Raw genomic sequence first — 22481 nt, forward strand, 5'->3', positions numbered from 1 at the left:
CAGATGAATAAATTTTAGAAATATCCATCCCTATTTGTCCTATTCCCAGGGAAAACAAGGAACTCTTCCTTCTTCCAAAACAATGGTTGTCATGTCAGACTTACGTATGCACGCAGATCATCTTCAGATCATGTTAAGATACCACCATTACATATATTCTGATTGTGTAGGTCTAGACTGGAGAGCGAGAGTCTGCATTTTAAACAAGTACCCTAGGCAATTCAAAATAGGTTGTCCATGGACCGTACTTTTAGAAACACAGCGCAGATCACATATTTTAATGTAAGGAAGGACCTTTATTCTTTCTCATTATTCTTAATATATTTTAAAATATTCTTAAATAGTTCTAATTCCATCAGCTGTTTCAAGACATTTTTCAATAGTTAATTATTTTTATTTCATCCTCTGGCTTTGCTGCAATTATCCACCTTTCACTTAAATTACAAATTATGTCCATTTTGGAAAGTTCAAGGGCTGTAGACCTTACTACTTCCTAGCTGTGTGAACCTGGACAGACTGTTAACCCGTCCTCCTACCTGCTTACCCCTCAGTTTCCTTACCTGTGAAATGGAGTTAAACTACAGGAAATCCATAGGATTGTTGCAAGCTTTGTGGCACATATTAAAAGGTTATTCCTTTCCCAAACTGAGTACAATGTAGCAAACAAGTTACTTCACAATCTTTAAATTTGTTTTCCTTTTTTTTAAATTTAAGTTAATGGCCTTTAGGCTTAAGATTACTTAGAAGGAATCCTTCTCAGGCCTCTGTTTGTTCTAGTAAGGAGATTGGAGCTCTCCTATCTGCTTGTAGCAGAATGTTTTTTGTACTTGTGAGTTTCAAAAGCATCGAAAGCTCGACCTGGAAAGAATAGTCAGAGTTTAATTTGGTAGTGGGCAGCTTGGCAATATTTTCAGTGTTCATTGCTGCTAATTCAGTGTTTTCCCAGACCTGTTGATGTATGGTTTTATAACTATTTTAAAAGATCTGGACACAGTTTATAAGCATTACTCATTTTAAGATATTTTAAAGGGATACGGTCATTTTAGATTCAAGAGCAGAATATTAGGAATAGTCATTAGCTTTTTAAAATAAACTTACATCTTAATATAAAGTATAGCACATGCAGGCAAATATCTGGGCCTGTATTGACAGAATTCAAGGATATGGTTAAAATTGCAAAAATGCCCACTGTTCTTGGCATTAAGGTGCCTATTTAAATATAGCCCATCACATTACATCTGAAATGCTATATAATGACAGACTTTGTTATAGTCGGATCCAAAGCCCTTGAACTCTCTAAAAGGTACCAACACAGTAGTTTTCAGCTTATTTGAATTGGTGGCACCCTTTGGGATTTTATTTTTGGCATTATACTTGGAGTTTGAAAGGTTCAAGTGACAGTTGGCTGTCATTACACACGGGCTGTGACAGAATGATAGTGTCCCCCGGCATCTATCAACAGACGGCATCCACAGTCACCTGTCCCCTCGTAGCCCTGTAGGCCTGTGTCTCCAGGCAGTGGGAAGTGCTGTGTCTTCTCAGCTGCTCATGAGGTCTGACCTGGCACCACAACACAAACCACAGGTCACTTAGTTGCAGTAAAAACGCATTTTGTATATGAATCAGAATTTGACAGGACATCTCTGAAAAATTAATAATGGCTGAGAAACACTGTGATACACACTAGTCACATCTAGTCCAACCTTGGACTGTCAGGTTTTGGCAGACCTGAGTGAAGGTCTTGTTACTTAGCCATTCCTAGTATAGTGAAGATACCCAGGTTTTTGTCATTACAGGATAGGTTGGACCACAGATGAGTCCAGCTTTGCCTCTGGGACTGATGACTGTAGCCAGGGTCTCTTGTTTCAGAAGGTTTACACTGAAACATATGGTAACCTTAGTTATTTAGCCAAAGATAAGATATATGAAGCTTTAATTTACTTGGGATTTATTTTTGTTGAGAAGGGACTGCATAATCCACTGGTTAGGAGCCTGATCCTTAGAGCCAGGCAGACCTAGGGGTAGTCCAGCTCAGACTTTGGGCGAGCTGCTTGACTCCTCTGAATTTCAGATTTTCACCTGAAGAATCAGGACGATAATTCTGCTTTCCATACAAAATAGTTGTGCACATGCAATTTGGTAATGATTGGAGGGTGCTTCTTACAAGAGTCTGGCTCGTAGTAGAATCTCAGCACTAACTTGATTTTTCTCCCTGTTGCAATTTAGTTATCTAACACTGTTTAGACAACTTTTCCTTCCTATACTTGCTGAAACATTTCCGATTTTGTTAAATTATTTGGTATGACTGGATTCTGTATTCCAGTGATGTAGATTTCCAGTTTGGTACCAAGTCACACATTATTTTTTATATTGTTATATGTGATGTTATATATGTTATATATATAATAGACATATATGTTATATATGTTTATCGAGCCAAGCACAGCAGTGAAATGGGTTTTAAATAATGTGTTCCCCCCTCCCCCCATGGCACCCACCAAACAGGAGTTTTCTCTAGAACAAAAATGAGGCTTCTTAAAGAAAGGGCGCAGGCCATGCCCCTGATGAGTTCTCATGGAGGAGACTAAATTCCCTTTATTAATAATCAGACATTGTGTTTGAACTCACACGTCTCCTTTGTCTCCTAGTCTGGATGTATGACTTGACAAATGTGTGGCAAACTTGTGTAGTTGTACTGTGGGTGGCAGCTCTCTGATTATTCACTCCTCAGACACCCACTGAGTTGGCCTTAATCACAGTAAGCTCACCGAATAGAAATGAGACCAGTACTGATGACTGCAGGGGAATCTGCCTTATTCACCAACAGTCAGGGGACTCGGCGTTGGCCAGGGCACCGCGCCCTGTGCAACTCGCTTGGCCTGCAGCGGTGCAGTTGTGGGGCGGGGGGGGAATCTCCTCCCAGTGATGCAGGAGGTTCCTAAAAGTGATGCTGAGCAGGCCCGCCCTCCCCCGACTTGCCTGCCATAGTTGCCCGTGTCTTTTCTTGGGACGTCAGGACAGTACTTCGCAAGTCTGAAAACCAAGACTTGGCGCGCTTAAAATCAGCACCCCCCCCCGCCCCCCCCGCTTTCCTTAACGTCGAAACCCGCGAGGCGTCGATTTTGGACGGCGGCCCGGGCCGGGCGGAACAAGGGGCAGCCCCTGGATGCGGGCGCGGCGCGCAGAGGGTTAAGGCAGCGGGGGCGGGCCTCGCGGGGCCGGGCTCGGGGGCCCTTTGTTAACTGGCGCGTCCGGAGCCGAGACCGGGAGCGGGCGCGGGGCGGCGGGGCGGCGGGGCGGCGGGGCAGGCGGCATGACGGGGCCGCGGGGGCCCGTGGCGGCGCGCGGGGCCAGCCGGGCGAGCCGGGCCTGAGCCCGCCGCGGAGGGCAGCCCGGGGCGCGGGCTCCCCGACGCCGCCGGCGCGCCAAGATGTTGGAGATCTGCCTGAAGTTGGTGGGCTGCAAATCCAAGAAGGGGCTTTCATCTTCCTCCAGCTGCTACCTGGAAGGTGAGCTCCGGGGAGCAGGCCGAGGGCGGCCGCGTGTCCGCTGCCCGGCCGGCCGGCTGGCCTGCCTGCCTTCCTAGGCCTCGCCGGGCCGCGCGCGCGCGCTCCCTCGGCGCCCGCCCTCTCCCCCTTTCCCCTCTGCCTTTCTCCCTCGCCCTCTCTCGCTCTCTGGTTCCCTCGCCCGCCCCTGGGCGCCGCCGCCAGCCCGGAGGGTGCGGGGCGCCGCGCCCACCCCACCCCACCCCACCCCCGCGCGCACTAACCCCGGGGGTGTGGGGGGATCCCACGCCGGAAGGGCCGAGCCGCTGGGCCCCCAGGCCTTCAGGGTCTCCCCGAGAAAGTTGGAGAAAGCAAAGCGAACAGGCCCGAAGGGCCTCGTGAGCCCACGTCGTGGGATTTCCACCGTTAATTGGGAATTACGCGTCCAAAAGGTCTACCCGTATTTGCGAAACAGACGATTTTCATTAAAGTCTCGTGGACAAAAGGGAACATGGCTCTACCATTTATGGATACAGAATTTGAAGTGATCTTTCTACACCATTCCCCCCCCCCCCCCCACACACACACACACACTCACTCACTCACTCCATCTTATCTACGGACCACGAGAGGTCGTAAGAATTCTTAAGACTTCTGCGGGGAGAGAAGAGAAGTTCCACCGTATTTTAGGAAGATTTTGAATGAGTCCAGGGCACTTGGAGGAGGGTCACCTCTTTCAAGTTCCTTCCATAAAGCCTCAGAGCCCGGGCGGTCCCCTTCTGCCCTCTCCCCATTCTGCTCCCCTTTTCTTCTCTGATCCTCCCTCCCTCCCTCCGCCTTTCCGCCTTTCCTGTGTGTCTTTGTTTTCTGTCCTAGTAAGGTGACAACTGGGGAAAAAAAAAACAAACAATTGACTATGATGAGTGGCCTTCATTTTGTAGCTTCAGAATGAAGCGGAAATTTATCTGACTTGGGGACTCTCCCCGGACTGTTGGCTTTCAGCAGAAAAGTTAATTGTACTTTAGGGATGTAAATCTGCATGAATTTGTCTGTCCTTTTTATTTAGGACTTAAAATAGGAGTAGAAATGTAAAGCTCCTTTTAGAACAAGTAGTAGAATTCTGGCTGCTGGAATGCCATCGGAGTTGTAACGTTTTTCTCTTTAAAATGAAGGAGAAATGAACAGGAGGCCTTGTTCATTTGTCTCACCTATTTTTCTTTTCTCTCCAACTTTTTGACCTGAGGGTCTGCAAGAAGTCACATGCGCAGCTCAAACCATAAACACCAGTGGTACAGGCAAAATCAGTTGGCGCTTCTTGCCATGAGACGTGTATATTCGCCGCCTCGGAGAAGGCACATCCAGATGGAGTGGGCTCAGAAGATCTAGCATTTAGAGAGAGAAGATGGTTTATTTGTCGCTAGAAGTTGGCATGTGAGCAGCCAAGATCATCTTCAGTTAATATGTTGCTTATTTCCCAAGTTGCTCAGAATTCTGAGCACATTCTCATTTACATCTGTAACGAGTTAGTGTTAGGCATCACCATCCATTTTGCAGATGATGCTTCAGGCAGAGTAGATGAATGGACTTTTGTAGCTGCAGAGATGGAGGAAGGTTTAGGTCACAGCACTGTTGTGACATTGTTTTGTTTTCCCTGGGGGTAAACAGTAGATTTAGTTCTTACCTGGATGGTTTAATTATAGTTGTTGTTGTTTTTGGAGGTGAGGGTTTACAAAATCTAATGTGTCTTGAAATAATGTTGACTCTCAAGTTTAAAAAAAAATTCTGATTACAGCAGACTACCTGGCATTAAGCCTCCATCTAGGAAGGTATCACTCTAGGAATTCTTTTCTGTTACTGAGTTTTTCTTCTTTCGTTGTTACGTTTAATTGGAAAAAGTAAATGAAACCATTGTTTTGTAGTTGAGGGAATTTAGCAGACCTTAGTGATTGTTTCTTAAAGACTGGATGTGAAAAAGCCTGGATGTGCTATTAGCTGCTTGGGAAAAAATATTTCTAACATCTGGATAAGTAATCCAGCCTTTTGGTTTTTACTGACATCCTAAATCAATCAGTCAGTGTTTATTGACACACACTGGGGGTCCAGGTGTCCCAAGTGACCAAGAAAATCAAATATGATCAAGTTTTCCATTGAGAGTAAGTTCAGCCATAAATGCAACTTGATTATGCATCTATTGCTATTTAGGCCTAGCTGCCAAAGCAACAATTATTAAATGCTTACTGTATTCCAAGCACTGTTCGGGCATACTATATGATTTTATTTGCTTATTTCTCATGATAGCCCTTTGGTTACTTCCATTTTATAGATGAAGAAAACTTGATGCATCTGAAAGTCAGAAAACACGTCTAAGGTCACAGAGCCTGCAAGTGGTGGTGCTAGGACTTGAACCCTTGCTGTCTGGCTCCAAAGAGCCCAGTTTTAGCCACTATATGCTTTATCAGCTATGACTGTTCATCTCCTTGGAACTCTCTGTGGATGTTAAAATGGTATCTTCAGAAACACTCTAAAGCCTGAATTAGGGATTTTCTTTCTTTCTAATACTGATAAAAATGACTGCCTTTAGCAGTAAAATTTAAAATGTTTATTAGAATAGCTATACATCATTAAAAGATTCTTAAAGGTTAGTGAGAAGAAATTCTGTTCTTCATCCGGAAACCTCACTTGAGTTTCTTGTGTATCCTTCTAGAAACATTTTATGCACACATAGGCATTTATAGCATTTAACCTCCATGTTCCAGCTTTGCAAAAATGTATGTTTATAGATATATCTGTCCTTTATGGCCACATTGAGCTCTTAGGTCTACTTCAAGCACTGAATTTTCTGATTAATTTCTTCTCTCTCCTAGAGGTGTGAAAGAAAACATGAACATTCGCCAATTGAATTCTTTCCCCACCCCCCAGTTTACTTTGATTTGTTAGTGTGTTTGTGTTTGTGTACACTGTGCATGAATCTAACATGTGGACGTGTTGGTTCTGTGAAGTGAACTCTTTGTGAACTGTCAGCATTTATTTTAAGGGCCCACTTTGAAACGCTTCTATTCAGCAGTTAACTTTCTGGTGGAGGCTTTGTGTGGTGCCAGCCACACAGATACACTTTTAGAACTTCTGCCTCCCAGAAGCTCATGCTCTCTTTCTAAATACTCTCTTCTGAGGTCATCAAATACTTCCCTTGTTTAGTAACAAAGAAAAATCTGAAGCTCTTTCTGTAACCAAATAGAAAGCCAGTCAGTCCTTTTCATTTGGGGGTTACACTGAAATTGTTGCGCATCAATGAGGCGACAGTTCTTTAGCACCAAGCACTTCATAGACATCCTCACTTCATTCTCAGACTGACGCTGTGAGGTTTCTAGAGAGGAGGAGGAAGGGCCCCAGGTCAGTTGGGTAGGAAAAACGGTTGAATTTGGAGTCAGGCGAACCCAGTTTTCTTCATGTCTCAACTTTTCTGCCTTCTTACCTCTAAGACCGAGAGAACAAACGTTCTCTGGCCAGCCCACCTTCCAGGATTGTTTTTGAGAATCCAGGAGATGAGTCACAGGAAAGTTTTGAGACCAGTGAAGTGCTAAGTGTATGTATTTATACTGATGTGAGGCTCATGTGGGATGTCCTTAAATCCAGGCAGTGTTATGGCTAGAATGTTGCTGAGGTCCCGTTCTCCTGGGAAGCACACAGCTCCCAAGCCAGCCCGCCTGGCCCGGATGTCATCCATCCTGCCAGTGAAGGGACTGTGGCATGTTGCTCTCTGAGCCTCGGTGTTCTCGTTTCTAATAAGGTTCATCATAGTCCCTGCTTTCTTGAGTTGGGAGACTCACATGAGACGTTTCATTTAAACTCTAGCACAGAGCAAGATGTTAGCAAATGTTAGCTGTTGGTAATTTAAGTATTTCAGACTCTAAAATGTTGGCATTGCCAATTGCTGTAATGGCTGAAGTGTGATGATGGAATTTGAACTAAACCCACGGATAGTTTTTCTTGTTAAGAAAACAATTTGTTTCCAAGTTTGCTTTGATGCCTATAATTAATACTTCCTGTCCTTGGTTTTAAGGAAGACTATCTTCTCTTCCTCTGACCCTTTCTTATTCCCATGGTGAATAGTTTAATTGTGGAAGAAAAAAAATCCTGTTGGCAGGATTAGATGCCGGAGTTGGCATCTTACTTCTCATCTCTAGAGATGCATTTCCATAGCTCCAAGCATATGGAAACTGAAACTTTCATACTGCTCTTACCTTACTGTAAAATCAGACCACAGTTTTATCAGTGTAATCACTGACCTGAAATAGAAACAGGAAAAATTATTGATGGGTTGGTTTGAAAAATGCATAACATTGTACAGCATGGTGACTGTAGTTAATAATGCTATATTGTATATTTGAAAATGACTTAAGAGAGTAGATCTTAAAAGTTTTCACAAGGAAAGTCATTTGTAACTGTGTGTGGTGATGGATGTTAACTAGACTCCCTGTGGTAAGCATTTCATAATACGTGCATATATCAAATCACTATGTTGTACACCTTAAATTTAGACAATGAGGTATGTCAGTTCCATCTCAATAAAAAACTGAAAAAAATAAAACCAGAAGTATATGTAACCAAGAACCAAAGATCAGATGAGACATTGAAAGAATTTAACTTTTCCTCTGTAATGGTGATCTGGCATTGAGAGTGCAGAATCCTAACCACTGGACCACCAGGAAATTTTCGTGTTTTTTACTTTTTTTAGTGGAAAAATTTTAAACCTGTAACAAAAGCAGTGAAGTCCCTTGTACTCCTTGTCCATCTTTAATAGTTATCACTTATGGTCAGTCTTGTTTCTTGCCTAGTGAAGTTCCAAAGCCGTTTGGAAAAATAGCTTGCTAGTTCCTGACTTTTGAGAGACTTAACTTTGTCCTCAGATACTGATGGTTGTTATTCTCTGAAACTGGTTTTCAAATCCTTCTTTCTTAATCCACATCTTCGATGCTTTGTTATACTGTCTGTGTCAGGTGGTGGTGATAGAGAAGACAGACAGGAGGAGGAGGTACAGACTGGGAGACAAAGACAAGAAGGCAAGTTGAGACAGGAGAGGGGTAAACAAAGGTGAGAGAGGAGGGGGGGGGTCAGGGGCTAGGGCAGGGCAGGGGGGGTGGGGCAAGAGATGCCTGAGTGGAGAAGAGCCAGACCCTGAGAGAGCAGTGCTGGAGACTGAGCGAGGCTGACTGACAGGTAGCTGATGGATGGATGGATGGATTCCTGGAGAGAGCACGTGTGGGGTGCTTCACGTCTGCTTGCATTTCCTGCCCTCTCGCGTACACTCATAATAGAGGCTACTCAATGGGTTGTAGGGATTTCGTGCAGATAAAGTGCTTGGCACAGTGCTGGCACTCAGCAGGGATCAATAAGTACTAGCTGTTGTTCCCTTACATTCGGTTGCATAAACTTCAGCCTTACTACTCTTAAATTCTACCTAATCCCTATCAGTCTTATCAGTCCTCAAGTTTAGCCAACAGCACTATACATTGAATACCTTAACCTTAAAATTTAACTTAAAGATGGGCCATGAATAAATAGAGTTGACCATTGTGTTTTGGAGCCAAAATACCTTTATTGGGGTTACATTCAGTTACTCCATTGTTTGCTGTTCAGTCCCTAAGTCGGGTTCTACTCTTTGCAGCCCCACGGACTGCAGCACGCCAGGCTTCCCTGTTCTTCACTGTCTCCCAGAGTTAGCTCAGATTCATGAGCATTGGGTCAGTGATGCCATCCAGCCACCTCATCCTCTGTCACCATCTTCTCCTTTTGCCTTCAATCTTTCCGAGCATCAGGTCTTTTCCAATGAGTCGGCTGTTTGCATCAGGTGGCCAAAGTATTGGAGCTTCAATATCAGTCCTTCCAGTGAATATTCAGGGTTGATTTCCTTTAGGATTGACTCCAATTAAAGTTATTCCAATAGTAATGGCTGATGAGACGTTCTAGGGAAATTGCCTTCCATTGGGCAGCCTCTTGACTTCAGTCACTGGGGTTCAAGTGACCCAGGAGCCTTGATGATGCTGTAACAGAAAACAGGAAATGTGAAATGAGGGCTTACACACCCTCCCAAGCCTGGCAGGCAGAGGGGGAGGCTTTCAGTCTGTTGCAAATGGCCTGTGACAGAATAAAACGGCTTTTAAGGTTAGTGGGCTCACTGTGGACACTTTGACTCTGGGTCAGTCCCAGGACTCAGGGAACCTTTCTTCCCTCACAAACAATAGGTCTGTGGAGGCATCTCAGCCTGTTAGGAGACAGTAATGAATCCTGTTTGTTTTGAAAGCACAGAGAAAGGTACTTTCATGCTACACCTTATTTTAGGTTCTTGGCTGTGGTGTACATTCCATTTAAAAAGTTACTGTATTTCCTAAATCTTGCTAAGTTTTCCTGGTTGGGTTGCATTTGCTTCTCATCTTTCCCGTCTGTCACTTCTGCTGTTCTTACTTGAGGCTGACAGGTCATTAAGGTGCACTCTTCAGTCATGACCTAATTTTTATACCTTGCTGCCAAAGATAAACAAGTGCAGGATGTTCTTAAAACTGAGTTCATTCTAAGAAACCCTGAGCAGGGCTGAGTCGTCTATTGTATTAGGCAGGTGAGAGTGAAGACTCTGTGAGAACACTCCATCTCTGCCCCAAAGGAATTTACATTATTGTGGTAACAATAATAAGAGAAGGGATGATTACTCTCTGTTGCGGTGCCCTGGTGCCAGGCGCCATGCCCGCATCTGTTTGGAGAACGTCTCCACACGCAAGTATGCGTTGACCCCTCCTGACGGCCCAACTCGGTTTTGAAGCCATTGTTCAGTTGAGAAACTGAGGCTCAGAAATTAGTATCTTAAAGACATGGTGCGCTGAGATTTGAACAAGGCTTGTCCACCCTGGAGCCCAGGCTTAGTGTCCCACAAGGGACACGGGGGCAGATTCCTCAAGGCGCCCTTAACGGACATCAGGTCCTCCCCGAGTGCGAGGCGAGCCGGAAGTAATCAACCAGAGGTGAGGGGTGGGGAGGCAGAAGGACCAGTCCGAGGTTTCCTAGCGGCGGTGCGGGCGGCAGGATGAGAAGGGACTAGGCATTCCAGGGGGAGTGACTGGCCCTGGGCAAGGTGCTCACCACTGAGGCAGCAGCGGGGAACCCACGGGGGCCTGTGGGGGGCAGGCTGAATGAAGAGCAGGCGTCCTGGGGGAAGATGGTCCTTCTGGAGCTCGGATTTCTTCCCCAGAGGTGGCAGCAGCAACAGCCCCCGCCGGTGTCAGGGAACAGTGTCTCCTACATTGTTGGCCAACTGCCAGCTTCCCCGCGAGGCACGGGATAGCCCTGTTCCTCAGCGCCTCGGCTGACCGCGCCGGTGAAGGTGACCGAGGCCCACAGGTAGGGCCGCCTCCCAAGCTGTTCTCTTCGGCTTCTCGGCCGGCGGCCATCTTGGTGGATTTTAACGGAAGAGCGACTTGGGTCAGATCTGCATTTTTTTAGGAAGAGCGCTCTGGTGGCAGTGCGGAGGTGGAACGAGGGGCCAGATCAAAGCGGGGAACCAGTCGAGGGTGTGGAAAATACAGGCTTGCTGAGAGATTTGGGAGGAAAAGTGACCAGGCTGTGAGAGTGCGCTTACTGGGTTAAGAGGGAGAGGGGTGTGAATGTTGGGTTCAGAGTGGTGTGAAGATAGTAGAGTCTTCTTTAATGTCGGTCCTTGTACTCCATTTTTAGTCATCGTTGACTTCATTGACAGTAGATTCTTAGAAAGTGACACAAAATTCCTTTTGTTTTCGCTTTCTGGCTGAGCGAACTGTGACAGGGGACTGTGTATCTTCAGAAGAGTTTGCATCCGAACTGCCTGTCTGGACAGAGGTTAGGATGGAGGATTCTGTTTTCTAAAATTGACTGCCTAGGAATATCACAGTATAAAGAGGTTGTCAGCAATAGTTACACCTTGGGCCAATTTAAATAACTTTAAAAAAAACTTTTTTTATTTTTTAAAGGGGATTTCTCTGGAATCCCATCTAATTTATTGCCTATAACACCCCTAAGTGGGAAGTAATGGAAAGAAAATTATTAGTTCTTTTTACTTAAAAAGAAAGAAACTTGCATAATCTGGACTTCACAGGAACTTACAGCAGCCCCCTTTCTAGACCTGTCTCTCTGTCAGGTTGCTGGGGTTCTGCGGAACTACGTCAGCAGTGTAGACATTGTGAACCCACAAGGCCCTTGGAGTCTGGGATGACATTCAGAGGCTCCATGTCCTTGGATGGAGAAATTTTTAAGACTTTATTTCACTAAGTGCTAACTGAAATTTAGTGTTTTATCTGTTTTTATTTTTAACAAATGTATATAACAAACCACGGTAATATTAGCAGTGCTTGTGACTTTGCCAGCAGTAGAACTCAGATATTTTCATATGATAACAATTGTGATTATTACCTAAACTCATCACTACTTTGAAACGACAGTAGCTACTCCTGGAGCTTGCAATTTAATGTGTTAATAAAGAAGTGTATATTTAATGCATAGTAAAGAAACACTGTATCACAGATTACTTTCAAAAGATACTTTGAGGACTGTTTCAGTACAGTTGTTCTCTGCAGTGCTTCATGTTTATTTGATGTATTTGCAGACTTTATTCTGAGGAGTTCCTAGGCATCACCGGAAGGCCTACAGCACAGCATAGGTGAAGCCCCTCCCCTGAGTAGGCTTGATGCGTCAGGCTGGCCTTGGGTCCCTGTGTTAATCGGGCTTCTCTTGCTGGGCATGGTCTCGTTCAGAGTCTGCTTCCTTCCTAACCCTGTTGAGTTCAGCCCCCTTCACAACTCCTGGTAGTCCATGTCTGTGTCCTTAAAAATTAATCCACAGGACAGTGCTTGTCTTCTGTTAGACTTTTGCTTTGAGAGTGTGTACATTTTCTTGAATGGGTCTTTCTCCCCCAAGGAGCAGAGGCTGTGTTCCTTGTATCCTTACCTCATTGCCCTACCCTTGCTCCCCAGCAGCTGACACAGTTTTTTGGGGGTGCTGGGAACATTGTGTTCAGAGTATGAAGTTAATGCCAAGGCTGTATTCAGCTAAACTTGTTTTTTAGGTTTAACTGCTCTGGGTGAGAGTGTAAATTACAAAATAAAGGACCATGTAGAACGTAGATAAAATGACTTTCATCGAGTTCAGATTGTGGGAAATCATCCTTTTCCTCTAAGCTCATATTATAAAAAGTTGTATCAGACTGTTATAAACTGACTTGAGAATAGTCTGAGCATGATCTCATCGGTTGGAACTGAGTGTGAAATAAAACACGAAGCCGTCCCTCTTTTTTGAAGGATCTGTTTTATAGATTTTTAAATTACAGAGATTCCTTGAACTGGAGGATCATAATGAAGGGCCCACAAAGGAAATAAGACTAAAGCGACCAGGGTTTAAATAATGGAATGTGAGCAAAAGTAAAGGGGGTGTTTATCACATCTGACACACCCCATCCTCTCCCCTCTCCTCCCCCCACTCCTCTCCCCTCTCTCCCCCCTCCCCCCTCTCCTCCCCCCCCCCCCCACCCCAGAGCCACGAGGTGGGCAGTAATGACTGCCACATAGCCCGCCTATCTGACTCCAGCAGGAGCCATAACCCTGGGCACGATCACCAACAAGAAGGGGGGAGCTTCCCTGGGATGTTCTTCTGGAGATGAAGCCTCCCTTTCCCTCCCCTCCACCCCCTCCTCACTCGTATCCCCGTCCCTCCCACCTTCTCCCCCCACTCCCATCCGCTCCGCTTTGGGGCTGAAGTAGCCTGTTCCCCTCCTCCTTGGCAGTGGCAGCTTCAGCAGCAGCCCCTGAGAGTCTAGGCCAGACTTGCCATATGGGAGAATCTTTTGTAAACATTTTTGATCAGTGACTCACAACTTTTAAGAAAGGATTATTTTTGTATAAAATAATCTTTAAATTGTACTTTAAAGACCCAAGCTCTTTTCTTCAAATGCTGTCCAAATAAGTTAATCACTCACAGATCCAGTGAATTCTGTGGCATCGTTCTTACAGACTTTTCAGTTTGTTGTTCTCACAGTTGGAGCCGTAACTTTGGAGCACTTTTAGATAGCACCATTCTTGGTATTCAACTGGCTAATTAATGACTTTTCCTGAGTTTTGTGGGTGAGTGGAAACCTTTTCATGAAGGATGTGGTAATAACAAAAGGATTTCCAATGAGGTGAGAGGCATTCTTGAAGATAAAAATCTTAAATATTTTAAAGCTATGACTCAGGATGCCGCAGAAAATGTTAAACTTAACATTTTTAAGAAGAATAGACGCAAGGATTTCTTTATCTGTTGGCAAAACAGAAGAGGGGAGCTATTTTGGGCATCGTTTTTTTTTTTTTTTTAATGAATCCTTTGAGCTCCTTTAAGGGTCCATCCGGGGACTGGCAGGAAGTTCATGTATTAGGCAAGAAAGATTTAAGTACATTCTGCAACTTGGGCCTTGTAAGCTGTGATCATTTTTAAGGTTGACGAGCATCGTTCGCTATGAAATGAAGCAAGGAACTTGGCATTTATACGTCGTGAGTCAATTTTGACATCAGCCTGGATTGGGAATTGACTGGAAGGTTTTGGTGTTGGACTGTGGCTGCACTTTAGCGTCTCGATCCAGAGGCATGCATGAGCAATACTTCCCTTTGGGCTTTGGCCATTAATTTGTGGAATGGAGCAAGAGCTGGAGAGGAAAATCGAGAGGCTGCCTTGGATTTCCTGACGTCCTGTTGAATCAAAAGGCAGTGGGAGGCCCTTTCCTTCCTGACAGAGAGGCCTCATCCCCTCACATGAAGTTCTCAGCATCTGCCTCCATGTGAGGGACAGTCCCCCTTTAATAATCCACACTTTAAATCGATAGTCACCCCAGGGCCGGTGTCTGTGTTCTGCCCATTCCAGGTGTTTTCCAGGCCACTTCCCCCGATTATGTAACTTTGATCAAATCCAGATGCTGCAGAACGTTTGATAGAAGAGGTCAGATGGCCTTTGAGAAGAAAAGCATTTCTGTATTCATGACTCTGGTTTAATTTCCTGTGTAGCCCTGGTCTGCCAGAGTCGTGTACTCACGCCTACGAAGTTGGGATCCTGCAGGGAAACGCACATGGACTTTTTCAGGACAGAGAGAGGAGTCCCTCCTCCCCCTGTGTACTTTTTCATGTTAGATGATCAATTATATAAGCATCAGCTGGCTTCTATATGACCGTTTTTCTATTCTTGTAATTGTTCTCTGGTTATGGAAACAATTCACATTCATGGTGAGAGAAGTATGCCAGTACATAGAAAAGAAAAAAGAAAACTTAAAATGTTTATAATCCCACCACCCTGTGTTAAACTACTATTAATGGTACTATTGGCACACTGTCATGCATTAACTACTGTTCACATTTTGGTGTAGTTCCTTCTGGACTTTTTTCAATTTTTATAAAATTATGGATTATTATAGTATATTTCCAAGTTGTTAGATACGTTTTTCCAAAAGTATTTTGAATGACATTATGGCTATATTCTATTTTATGGATACACCACAAACTAACCTATCTTGAATGGATAAATATTTTGTGCTTTTCCTTTTTGGTGCTGTTATTTTAAAAATCAGTGCATACAAATCATTGGAGAAGGAAATGTCAACCCAATCCAGTATTTTTGCCTGGAAAATTCCATGGACAGAGGTGCCTGACGGGCTACAGTCAGTGGGGTCTCAAAGAGTCAACACAGCTGAGTGACTGAGCATATACAAATCATTGTTTGGGTCTCCTGGGATAAATTCCTCGAGGTATATCGAAGGTGATAGAATTCTTCAGAGACTCAGTTCAGTTCATGTTTCCAGTTTTTCTCTTAAAATGTTCCAGCAGTGTCTACATCAACTACTAGCATTGTGTGAGAATGCCCATTTCATTGAAGTTTTACACTGTTAGCCTCAAGAAAAGGTACCTGCCAACTTGACAGAGAATTTGCCTTTCTTTGATTAGAAGAAAGGTTAACATGCTTTCCTTGTTTCAGTTCAGCTCAGTCGCTCAGTCATGTCCGACTCTTTGCGACCCCATGAATCGCAGCACGTGAGGCCTCCCTGTCCATCACAAACTCCCGGAGTTTACTCATACTCATGCCCATTGAGTTGGTGATGCCATCCAGCCATCTCATCCTCTGTCGTCCCCTTCTCCTCCTGCCCCCAACCCCTCCCAGCATCAGGGTCTTTTCCAGTGAGTCAACTCTTCGCATGAGGTAACCAAAGTATTGGAGTTTCAGCTTCAGCATCAGTCCCAAGACTGATCTCCTTTAGGATGGACTGACTGGATCTCCTTGCAGTGCAAGGGACTCTCAAGAGTCTTCTCCAACACCATAGTTCAAAAGCATCAATTTTTTGGTGCTCAGCTTTCTTCACAGTCCAACTCTCACATCCATACATGACCACTGGAAAAACCATAGCCTTGACTAGATGGACCTTTGTTGGCAATGTAATGTCTCTGCTTTTCCTTGTTTAGTAGTAATTTAAAGTTTCTGTGCATTGCTTATTCATAGTTTTGATCTGTTTTTCCATAGTGGGAGTGTGTATGTTAGTCGCTCAGTCATTTCCAACTCTTTGTGACCCCATGGACTGTGGCTCGCCAGGCTTCTCTGTCCATGGAATTCTCCAGGCAAGAATACTGGAGTGGGTTGCCATTTTCCTTCTCCATTTTTCCTTGGAGGAGGGTTTTCTCTTTTCCCTTTTGATTTGCAAGAGTTGTTTTATGTTAAGGATCCTTTGCCTAATAAGTCTGCTTAATACAACGACCATAGAAGCTCTGTTGACTTGGCTTTCACTTAACTGACTCGCTGCAGCATGGAGCAGCCTGGCTCCCTTCATAACACACGCCTCTCTGGTGCCCACAGAGTCGAGCAGCCGCTCCTCTGCCACATTCTGCTCCCACCCCCTGAGTCACAAGCACACCCAGAGCCACTTGTTTTTCTTCCCGCGTCCCTTTATTTCAGATATACTTGTTTTATTACTCTGTTCATATGAAAGCAGTGAAATGCAAATGTGAAGAGATTCGTCTCTGTGAAAATTTAGGTCAGTGCTTTAGAGAGACTCTGTAAATGCAGGTGTCTTTTTTTAAAAAGCTGTTTCAGGACTAGGTGTAAATGACACAACTGTGAACAGTTAGAAGGGATTGTACTAGGATTTTATAGCGAATGGCCCACCCTCTTCTTCCACCTGCAGGAATGTAGAGCTGGAACTGAGATGAGGCATCATAGGTAGGATGGTAAGACAGCATCCAAGTCTAATCACACACCCACACTCAGAACAGTCCTCGGCCCTATCGTCAAGACTAGCAAATCAGTGTACATTCAGGTGGGCTAGGGGATCTCATGTTTTAATTTTTAAGAATTCCCTGCTTTAACCAGCTTTTTTGGTTGATTGGTCAGCCTCTGATCACGATGGCACTAGATATGCTTTTAGAGCTATATACTGTAAGTACTCAGAGAACAGGGCCTAATACATCTCACTAAGCCTTTTGCACATTCTAGGAAATGGTAGTGTCACAAGACCCTCTTCCTTGAAATTCTCTTTGCCCTCATGATTCACAGGGTGAAATTACCAAGTGCAGTAATGACGTAGTTTGGGGCTTACTCTTTAGAAAAACAATTCCTCAAAATTCACTATAGTCAGGAGTACAAAAACTAGGATAGAAAGGGCTTCTTATTTATGTTCTATTGGTTTATTTCAAAGAGATTGTTTAAAGAGTGTTTGTTTCTGAAAGTTCTCCAGTCGTGTTTCTGGAAGGTTAGCCTAGTCTCTCAGATACTTTAGGTGCCTCTAGTGTGTCCTTTGAAGCAACTACTGGAAAATCATGCCCACCCCTGAGATGGGTGTCACTCCCCAAGAAAACATGTTTGGGTCCTCCAAATCCATAAAAAAGGGAAAAACTGGAACAATTTTGTTTTCTTGCTTTTGTGTTTTGGCATAAAAATTAGAATTTTCCATTCTCCTCCTTTTTAAAAGTTTTGATTTCTTACTGTAGTGTCCTTAAATGAGTATTTGAATTTCACCCCATAGTATTCTGTAACTGTTAAGATCTACTTGGAGTAGATTTGCTGTCTTGAAAGAACCTGTGGAGAGTTCGAACATAGTTCGAAAAAAAAAGTAAAAGAAGAAACTTCAGGAAAAAATACTGAACTGTGTTTAACCCCTTAGTGAGTAATAATCACACGTTCCTAATATAAAAGATGTTGATTGGTTTTCAACTTTTAGAATATACCTATAGACAAAAATGGAAGACTTTGTTATGACAAAATAGAAGAACAGAACTTCTTTTACACAAAGTAAAAGAAAATGAAAAGAAGGCCTACTTGGAGTGTGTATGTGGGGAAGTGGGGGTAGGTAGAAGGAAGGGTAGAATGTTAATATCCTTATCTTGTGAGGTAAATCATTGAGAGATACTGACTCTAGCAGGGAGAACAGGAAATTAAAGTGTAAGTCTGTTACTGAAAATAGAAAGGTAAGTAGTAGAGCCTGGTGTGGGAGAGGGAGGGGCAGTTGTAATGATAGGATAGCTTGTGTTTAGAGAGATGGAGGTGATCACCAAAATAAGGCACCTGTTACCTCTGGGTAACAGAAGAATGGGATGGAAAATGTTTGTCCTTCATTATAAGCCCTTCAGCACTATTTGATTTTTAAATTATGTATGTATGTTAACATTTGAAAACATTTTAAAGCAAGAAGCTTTTGCCCCGTATTATAACATAAATTAGCAATGGCAAAGAGGTGTGAGGATGGACCGTCTCTTTCTCACAGAATTCATTTTGAGTTAAAGAACGTAAAGTTTAAATCGTTTGGCAGCAGTAAGTAGTTACCTCTCTGGAATGTAAATGCTTAGGATTTTTCACAAGATCTGGGAATGGAAGAGTCCCATTTTTTAACCCTCTTTTTTTATTAATAAGTAGCATGTACATATGTTAAGAAGTAAAAGTAAATCAGGACTTTGCTCCTGAGAATGAAACTTTTTTCCCTGTTTGTTCTCTTTCTCTTCCAGAAGCCCTTCAGAGGCCAGTAGCATCTGACTTTGAGCCCCAGGGTCTGAGCGAAGCAGCTCGTTGGAACTCTAAGGAAAACCTTCTCGCCGGTCCCAGTGAAAATGACCCCAACCTTTTTGTTGCACTGTATGACTTTGTGGCCAGTGGGGATAACACTTTAAGCATAACTAAAGGTAAAGGAGCTGTGGATGGCTGCTGGTGGTTGCAGGAGACAGAAAGCGGGGGAGATGCGGCTTGACTGGCCACCCTTTGCTTGCTGGGAGAGCTGTTTGGAATCCAGAGAGAGCCAGAAAAACTTAAGAGCACCTTTATGAGAGTCACTTTTCCTTCAGGAGAAAAGTTCTTGTATAGTTCTTAGCAAAAGCAGAGCTTTCTCTATTTTGTATTGAAAAAGATATTTGAACCAAACGCTGAAAACACTTTTTTTTTTTTTTTTTTTAAAGATAAAGTATTTTTCTACAAAAAGCTTCCATATATTAGAAACTAGGGCACTTGAATAATAGAATTATAAAAAACTGTGGCTATGTATTTATCTACATATTCACTGTAAACAGGAAACTGTATACTCATACAGTTCTAAATGCATATATTTATATGGACCTGTTAAAATGAAGTAGGTATTTAGGAATTTGGAGATTTTTTTTTTAGTAATCACAGAAGAGTGAATAAGAATGAACGTGTTAGCTTTTAAAACTGACATGTCTGGTTCGGGTTCTTTTCTTCTAAGGTGAAAAACTCCGGGTCTTAGGCTACAATCACAATGGGGAGTGGTGTGAAGCCCAAACCAAAAATGGCCAAGGCTGGGTCCCAAGCAACTACATCACGCCAGTCAACAGCCTGGAGAAGCACTCCTGGTACCACGGGCCTGTGTCCCGCAACGCCGCCGAGTACCTTCTGAGCAGCGGGATCAACGGCAGCTTCTTGGTTCGGGAGAGCGAGAGCAGTCCTGGGCAGAGGTCCATCTCGCTGAGATACGAAGGGAGGGTGTACCACTACCGCATCAACACTGCTTCTGATGGCAAGGTAGGGGCCAGGGCAGGGGCGGGGCCGGAGGACCTGCTGCTGGGTTGCTAAGTTCTTGCAGCAAAGCAAGAAGATGTTTGAAACAGCAGGCATCATCCCACTAGCCTGGTCAAAGACCCTCTGTGGAGGAGCAGCTGTGTGAGGTTACAGGTCCGCAGCCTGATGTTCTTTCATTGTCCTCCTGGAGTGGTGTGGTCAGCAGTTTCCTAAGACAGGTGGACTATCTGTTGGGTTTTGGACTGACTTCTTACATTAAGACTCTCCCTTTTTAGAAAATCTCTTGTTGTGATAGTAATTTATCCTTAGAAGAATTCACACAATAGGTGGTTATTTTTAAAGTGAAAGATCACCTTAATAGTACCTCTCCAAAACAAGTGTGGTACGTGGCCTTCCTCCTGTAGATAAAATCACGTGTGTGTGTAATATTTTTAAATAAAAATGGGATCACATTATACCTATATGTCTCCAAACCTGAGCTATAGTTTTGTAAAGGAGTTGATTTATATGGTTTCTTGATCTTCCTGTAAACAGTCGTTAAGAGTCCAGCAAATTTGGAAAACTCAGCAGTGGCCACAGGACTGGAAAAGGTCCATTTTCATTCTAATCCCTAAGAAAGGCAATCCCAAAGAATGCTCAAACTACCACACAATTGCACTCATCTCACATGCTAGTAAAGTAATGCTCAAAATTCTCCAAGCCAGGCTTCAGCAATACGCGAACCGAGAACTTCCAGATGTTCAAGCTGGTTTTAGAAAAGGCAGAGGAACCAGAGATCAAATTGCCAATATCCGCTGGATCATCGAAAAAGCAAGAGAGTTCCAGAAAAACATCTATTTCTGCTTTATTGGCTACACCAGAGCCTTCGACTGTGTGGATCACAGTAAACTGTGGAAAATTCTGAAGGAGATGGGAATATCAGACCACCTGACCTGCCTCTTTAGAAACCTGTATGCAGGTCAGGAAGCTACAGTTAGAACTGGCTGTGGAACAACAGACTGGTTCCAAGTAGGAAAAGGAGTACGTCAAGGCTGTATATTGTCACCCTGCTTATTTAACTTATATGCAGAGTACATCATGAGAAACGCTGGGCTGGAAGAAGCACAAGCTGGAGTTAAGATTGCCGGGAGAAATGTCAATAACCTCAAATATGCAGATGACACCACCCTTATGGCAGAAAGTGAAGAGGAACTAAACAGCCTCTTGATGAAAGTGAAAGAGGAGAGTGAAAAAGTTGGCTTAAAGCTCAACAGTCAGAAAACTAAGATCATGGCATCTGGTCCCATCACCTCATGGGAAATAGGTGGGGAGACAGTGGAAACAGTGTCAGACTTTATTTTTGGGGGCTCCAAAATCACTGCAGATGGTGACTGCAGCCATGAAATTAAAAGATGCTTACTCCTTGGAAGGAAAGTTATGACCAACCTAGATAGCATATTAAAAAGCAGAGACATTACTTGGCCAACAAAGGTCTGTCTGGTCAATGCTATGGTTTTTCCAGTGGTCATGTATGGATGTGAGAGTTGGACTGTGAAGAAAGCTGAGCGCCGAAAAACTGATGCTTTTGAACTGTGGTGTTGGAGAAGACTCTTGAGAGTCCCTTGCACTGCAAGGAGATCCAGCCAGTCCATCCTGAAGGAGATAAGTCCTGAGTGTTCATTGGAAGGACTGGTGCTGAAGCTGAAACTCCAATACTTTGGCCACCTCATTCGAAGAGTTGACTCACTGGAAAAGACCCTGATGCTGGGAGGGATTGGGTGCAGGAGGAGAAGGGGATGACAGAGGATGAGATGGCTGGATGGCATCACCGACTCGATGGACATGAGTTTGCGTAAACTCCGGGAGTTTGTGATGGACAGAGAGGACTGGCGTGCTGCAGTTCATGGGGTTGCAAAGAGTCGGACACGACTGAGCAACTGAACTGAACTGAACTTAGTCCTCAGGACAGATACTGCTTTTATCTGCATTTTTGCATTAAGGAAATGAAGATTTGAAAGTGAAAGTCACTTAGTTGTGTCTGACTCTTTGCGACCCCGGGGACTAGATAGTCCTTGGAATTCTCCAGGTCAGAATACTGGCATGGGTAGCCTTTCTCTTCTCCAGGGGAGCTTCCGGGTCCAGGGCTTGAACACAGGTCTCCTGTATTGCAGGCAGATTCTTCATCAGCTGAGCCATGAGAGAAGCCCAAGAATACTGGAGTGGCTAACCTATCCCTTCTCCAGTGGATCTTTCTGACCCAGGAATCAAACTGGGGTCTCCAGCATTACAGGCAGATTCTTTACCAATTGAGCTATCAAGGAAGCCCCCAGTGAAGGTTTAGAGGGATAAAATTTCTTTGTTGAAGATCACATAGTGAGTCATTAATGGAACCAAGCTCAGATTCTACTGTCTGCTTCACGCTGTAATTGAGGGTGTAGATAGGTGAATTGTCGGCATGGGTCCAGATGGTGTATATATTTTTTAATAACGTGTAATGCATGCATATGGTTTAAAAAAAAAAAAAGAAAATCAATCGCCATGAAACATAATTCTGTCCCCTAATTCAGTTCCCCTGCCCAGAGGCAACCACTGTGACCAGTTTCTGCCATAGTTCCCCTGTGTATACTTGTTTATACTTTTTAAGAAACACAGTGATACATAATCTACACAGTTCTGCATCTTGCTTTTCCAATCTAATAATATATTTTGGAGATTGTTTTATGGCAGCACATTCAGAGCTGCCTCATTCTTCTTAATGACTCCATAGTACGGATGGACCGTCATTTTTTTAAGCAGTCCCCTGTTGGCCAATTTTTAGGCCATTTCCAGTCTTTTGCTATTATAATGCCGTTATGATATGGATTTCAAGTCTTTTAAAAAAAAATCTCGGCCCACTGTTAAAAAAAAAAAGCTTTACACCACCGTCCCATATACAGGCTAGTAACAGAAGGTTCAGGAAACCCTACTCATTACTCT

General features: G+C 43.9%; 1 protein-coding gene across 2 annotated transcripts in view; it reads left to right on the forward strand.

The window, feature by feature from the left end:
• ABL1 (ABL proto-oncogene 1, non-receptor tyrosine kinase) overlaps positions 1-22481 on the forward strand; it is a 137081-nt gene that overhangs the window by 84325 nt on the left and 30275 nt on the right. The window contains exons 1-3 of one of the 2 annotated variants that reach the window (XM_020875588.2): positions 3311-3509; positions 18506-18679; positions 19234-19529. In XM_020875588.2, coding sequence (XP_020731247.1) covers positions 3431-3509; positions 18506-18679; positions 19234-19529 — 549 coding nt within the window. In that variant the 5' untranslated portion in view covers positions 3311-3430. Of the gene's footprint in view, positions 1-3310; positions 3510-18505; positions 18680-19233; positions 19530-22481 lie in introns of those variants that run through there. The other variant, XM_020875587.2, reaches the window with a different exon arrangement.

This window comes from Odocoileus virginianus, chromosome 2 (genome assembly GCF_023699985.2).
Source record: "Odocoileus virginianus isolate 20LAN1187 ecotype Illinois chromosome 2, Ovbor_1.2, whole genome shotgun sequence".
Classification (NCBI taxonomy): domain Eukaryota; kingdom Metazoa; phylum Chordata; class Mammalia; order Artiodactyla; family Cervidae; genus Odocoileus; species Odocoileus virginianus.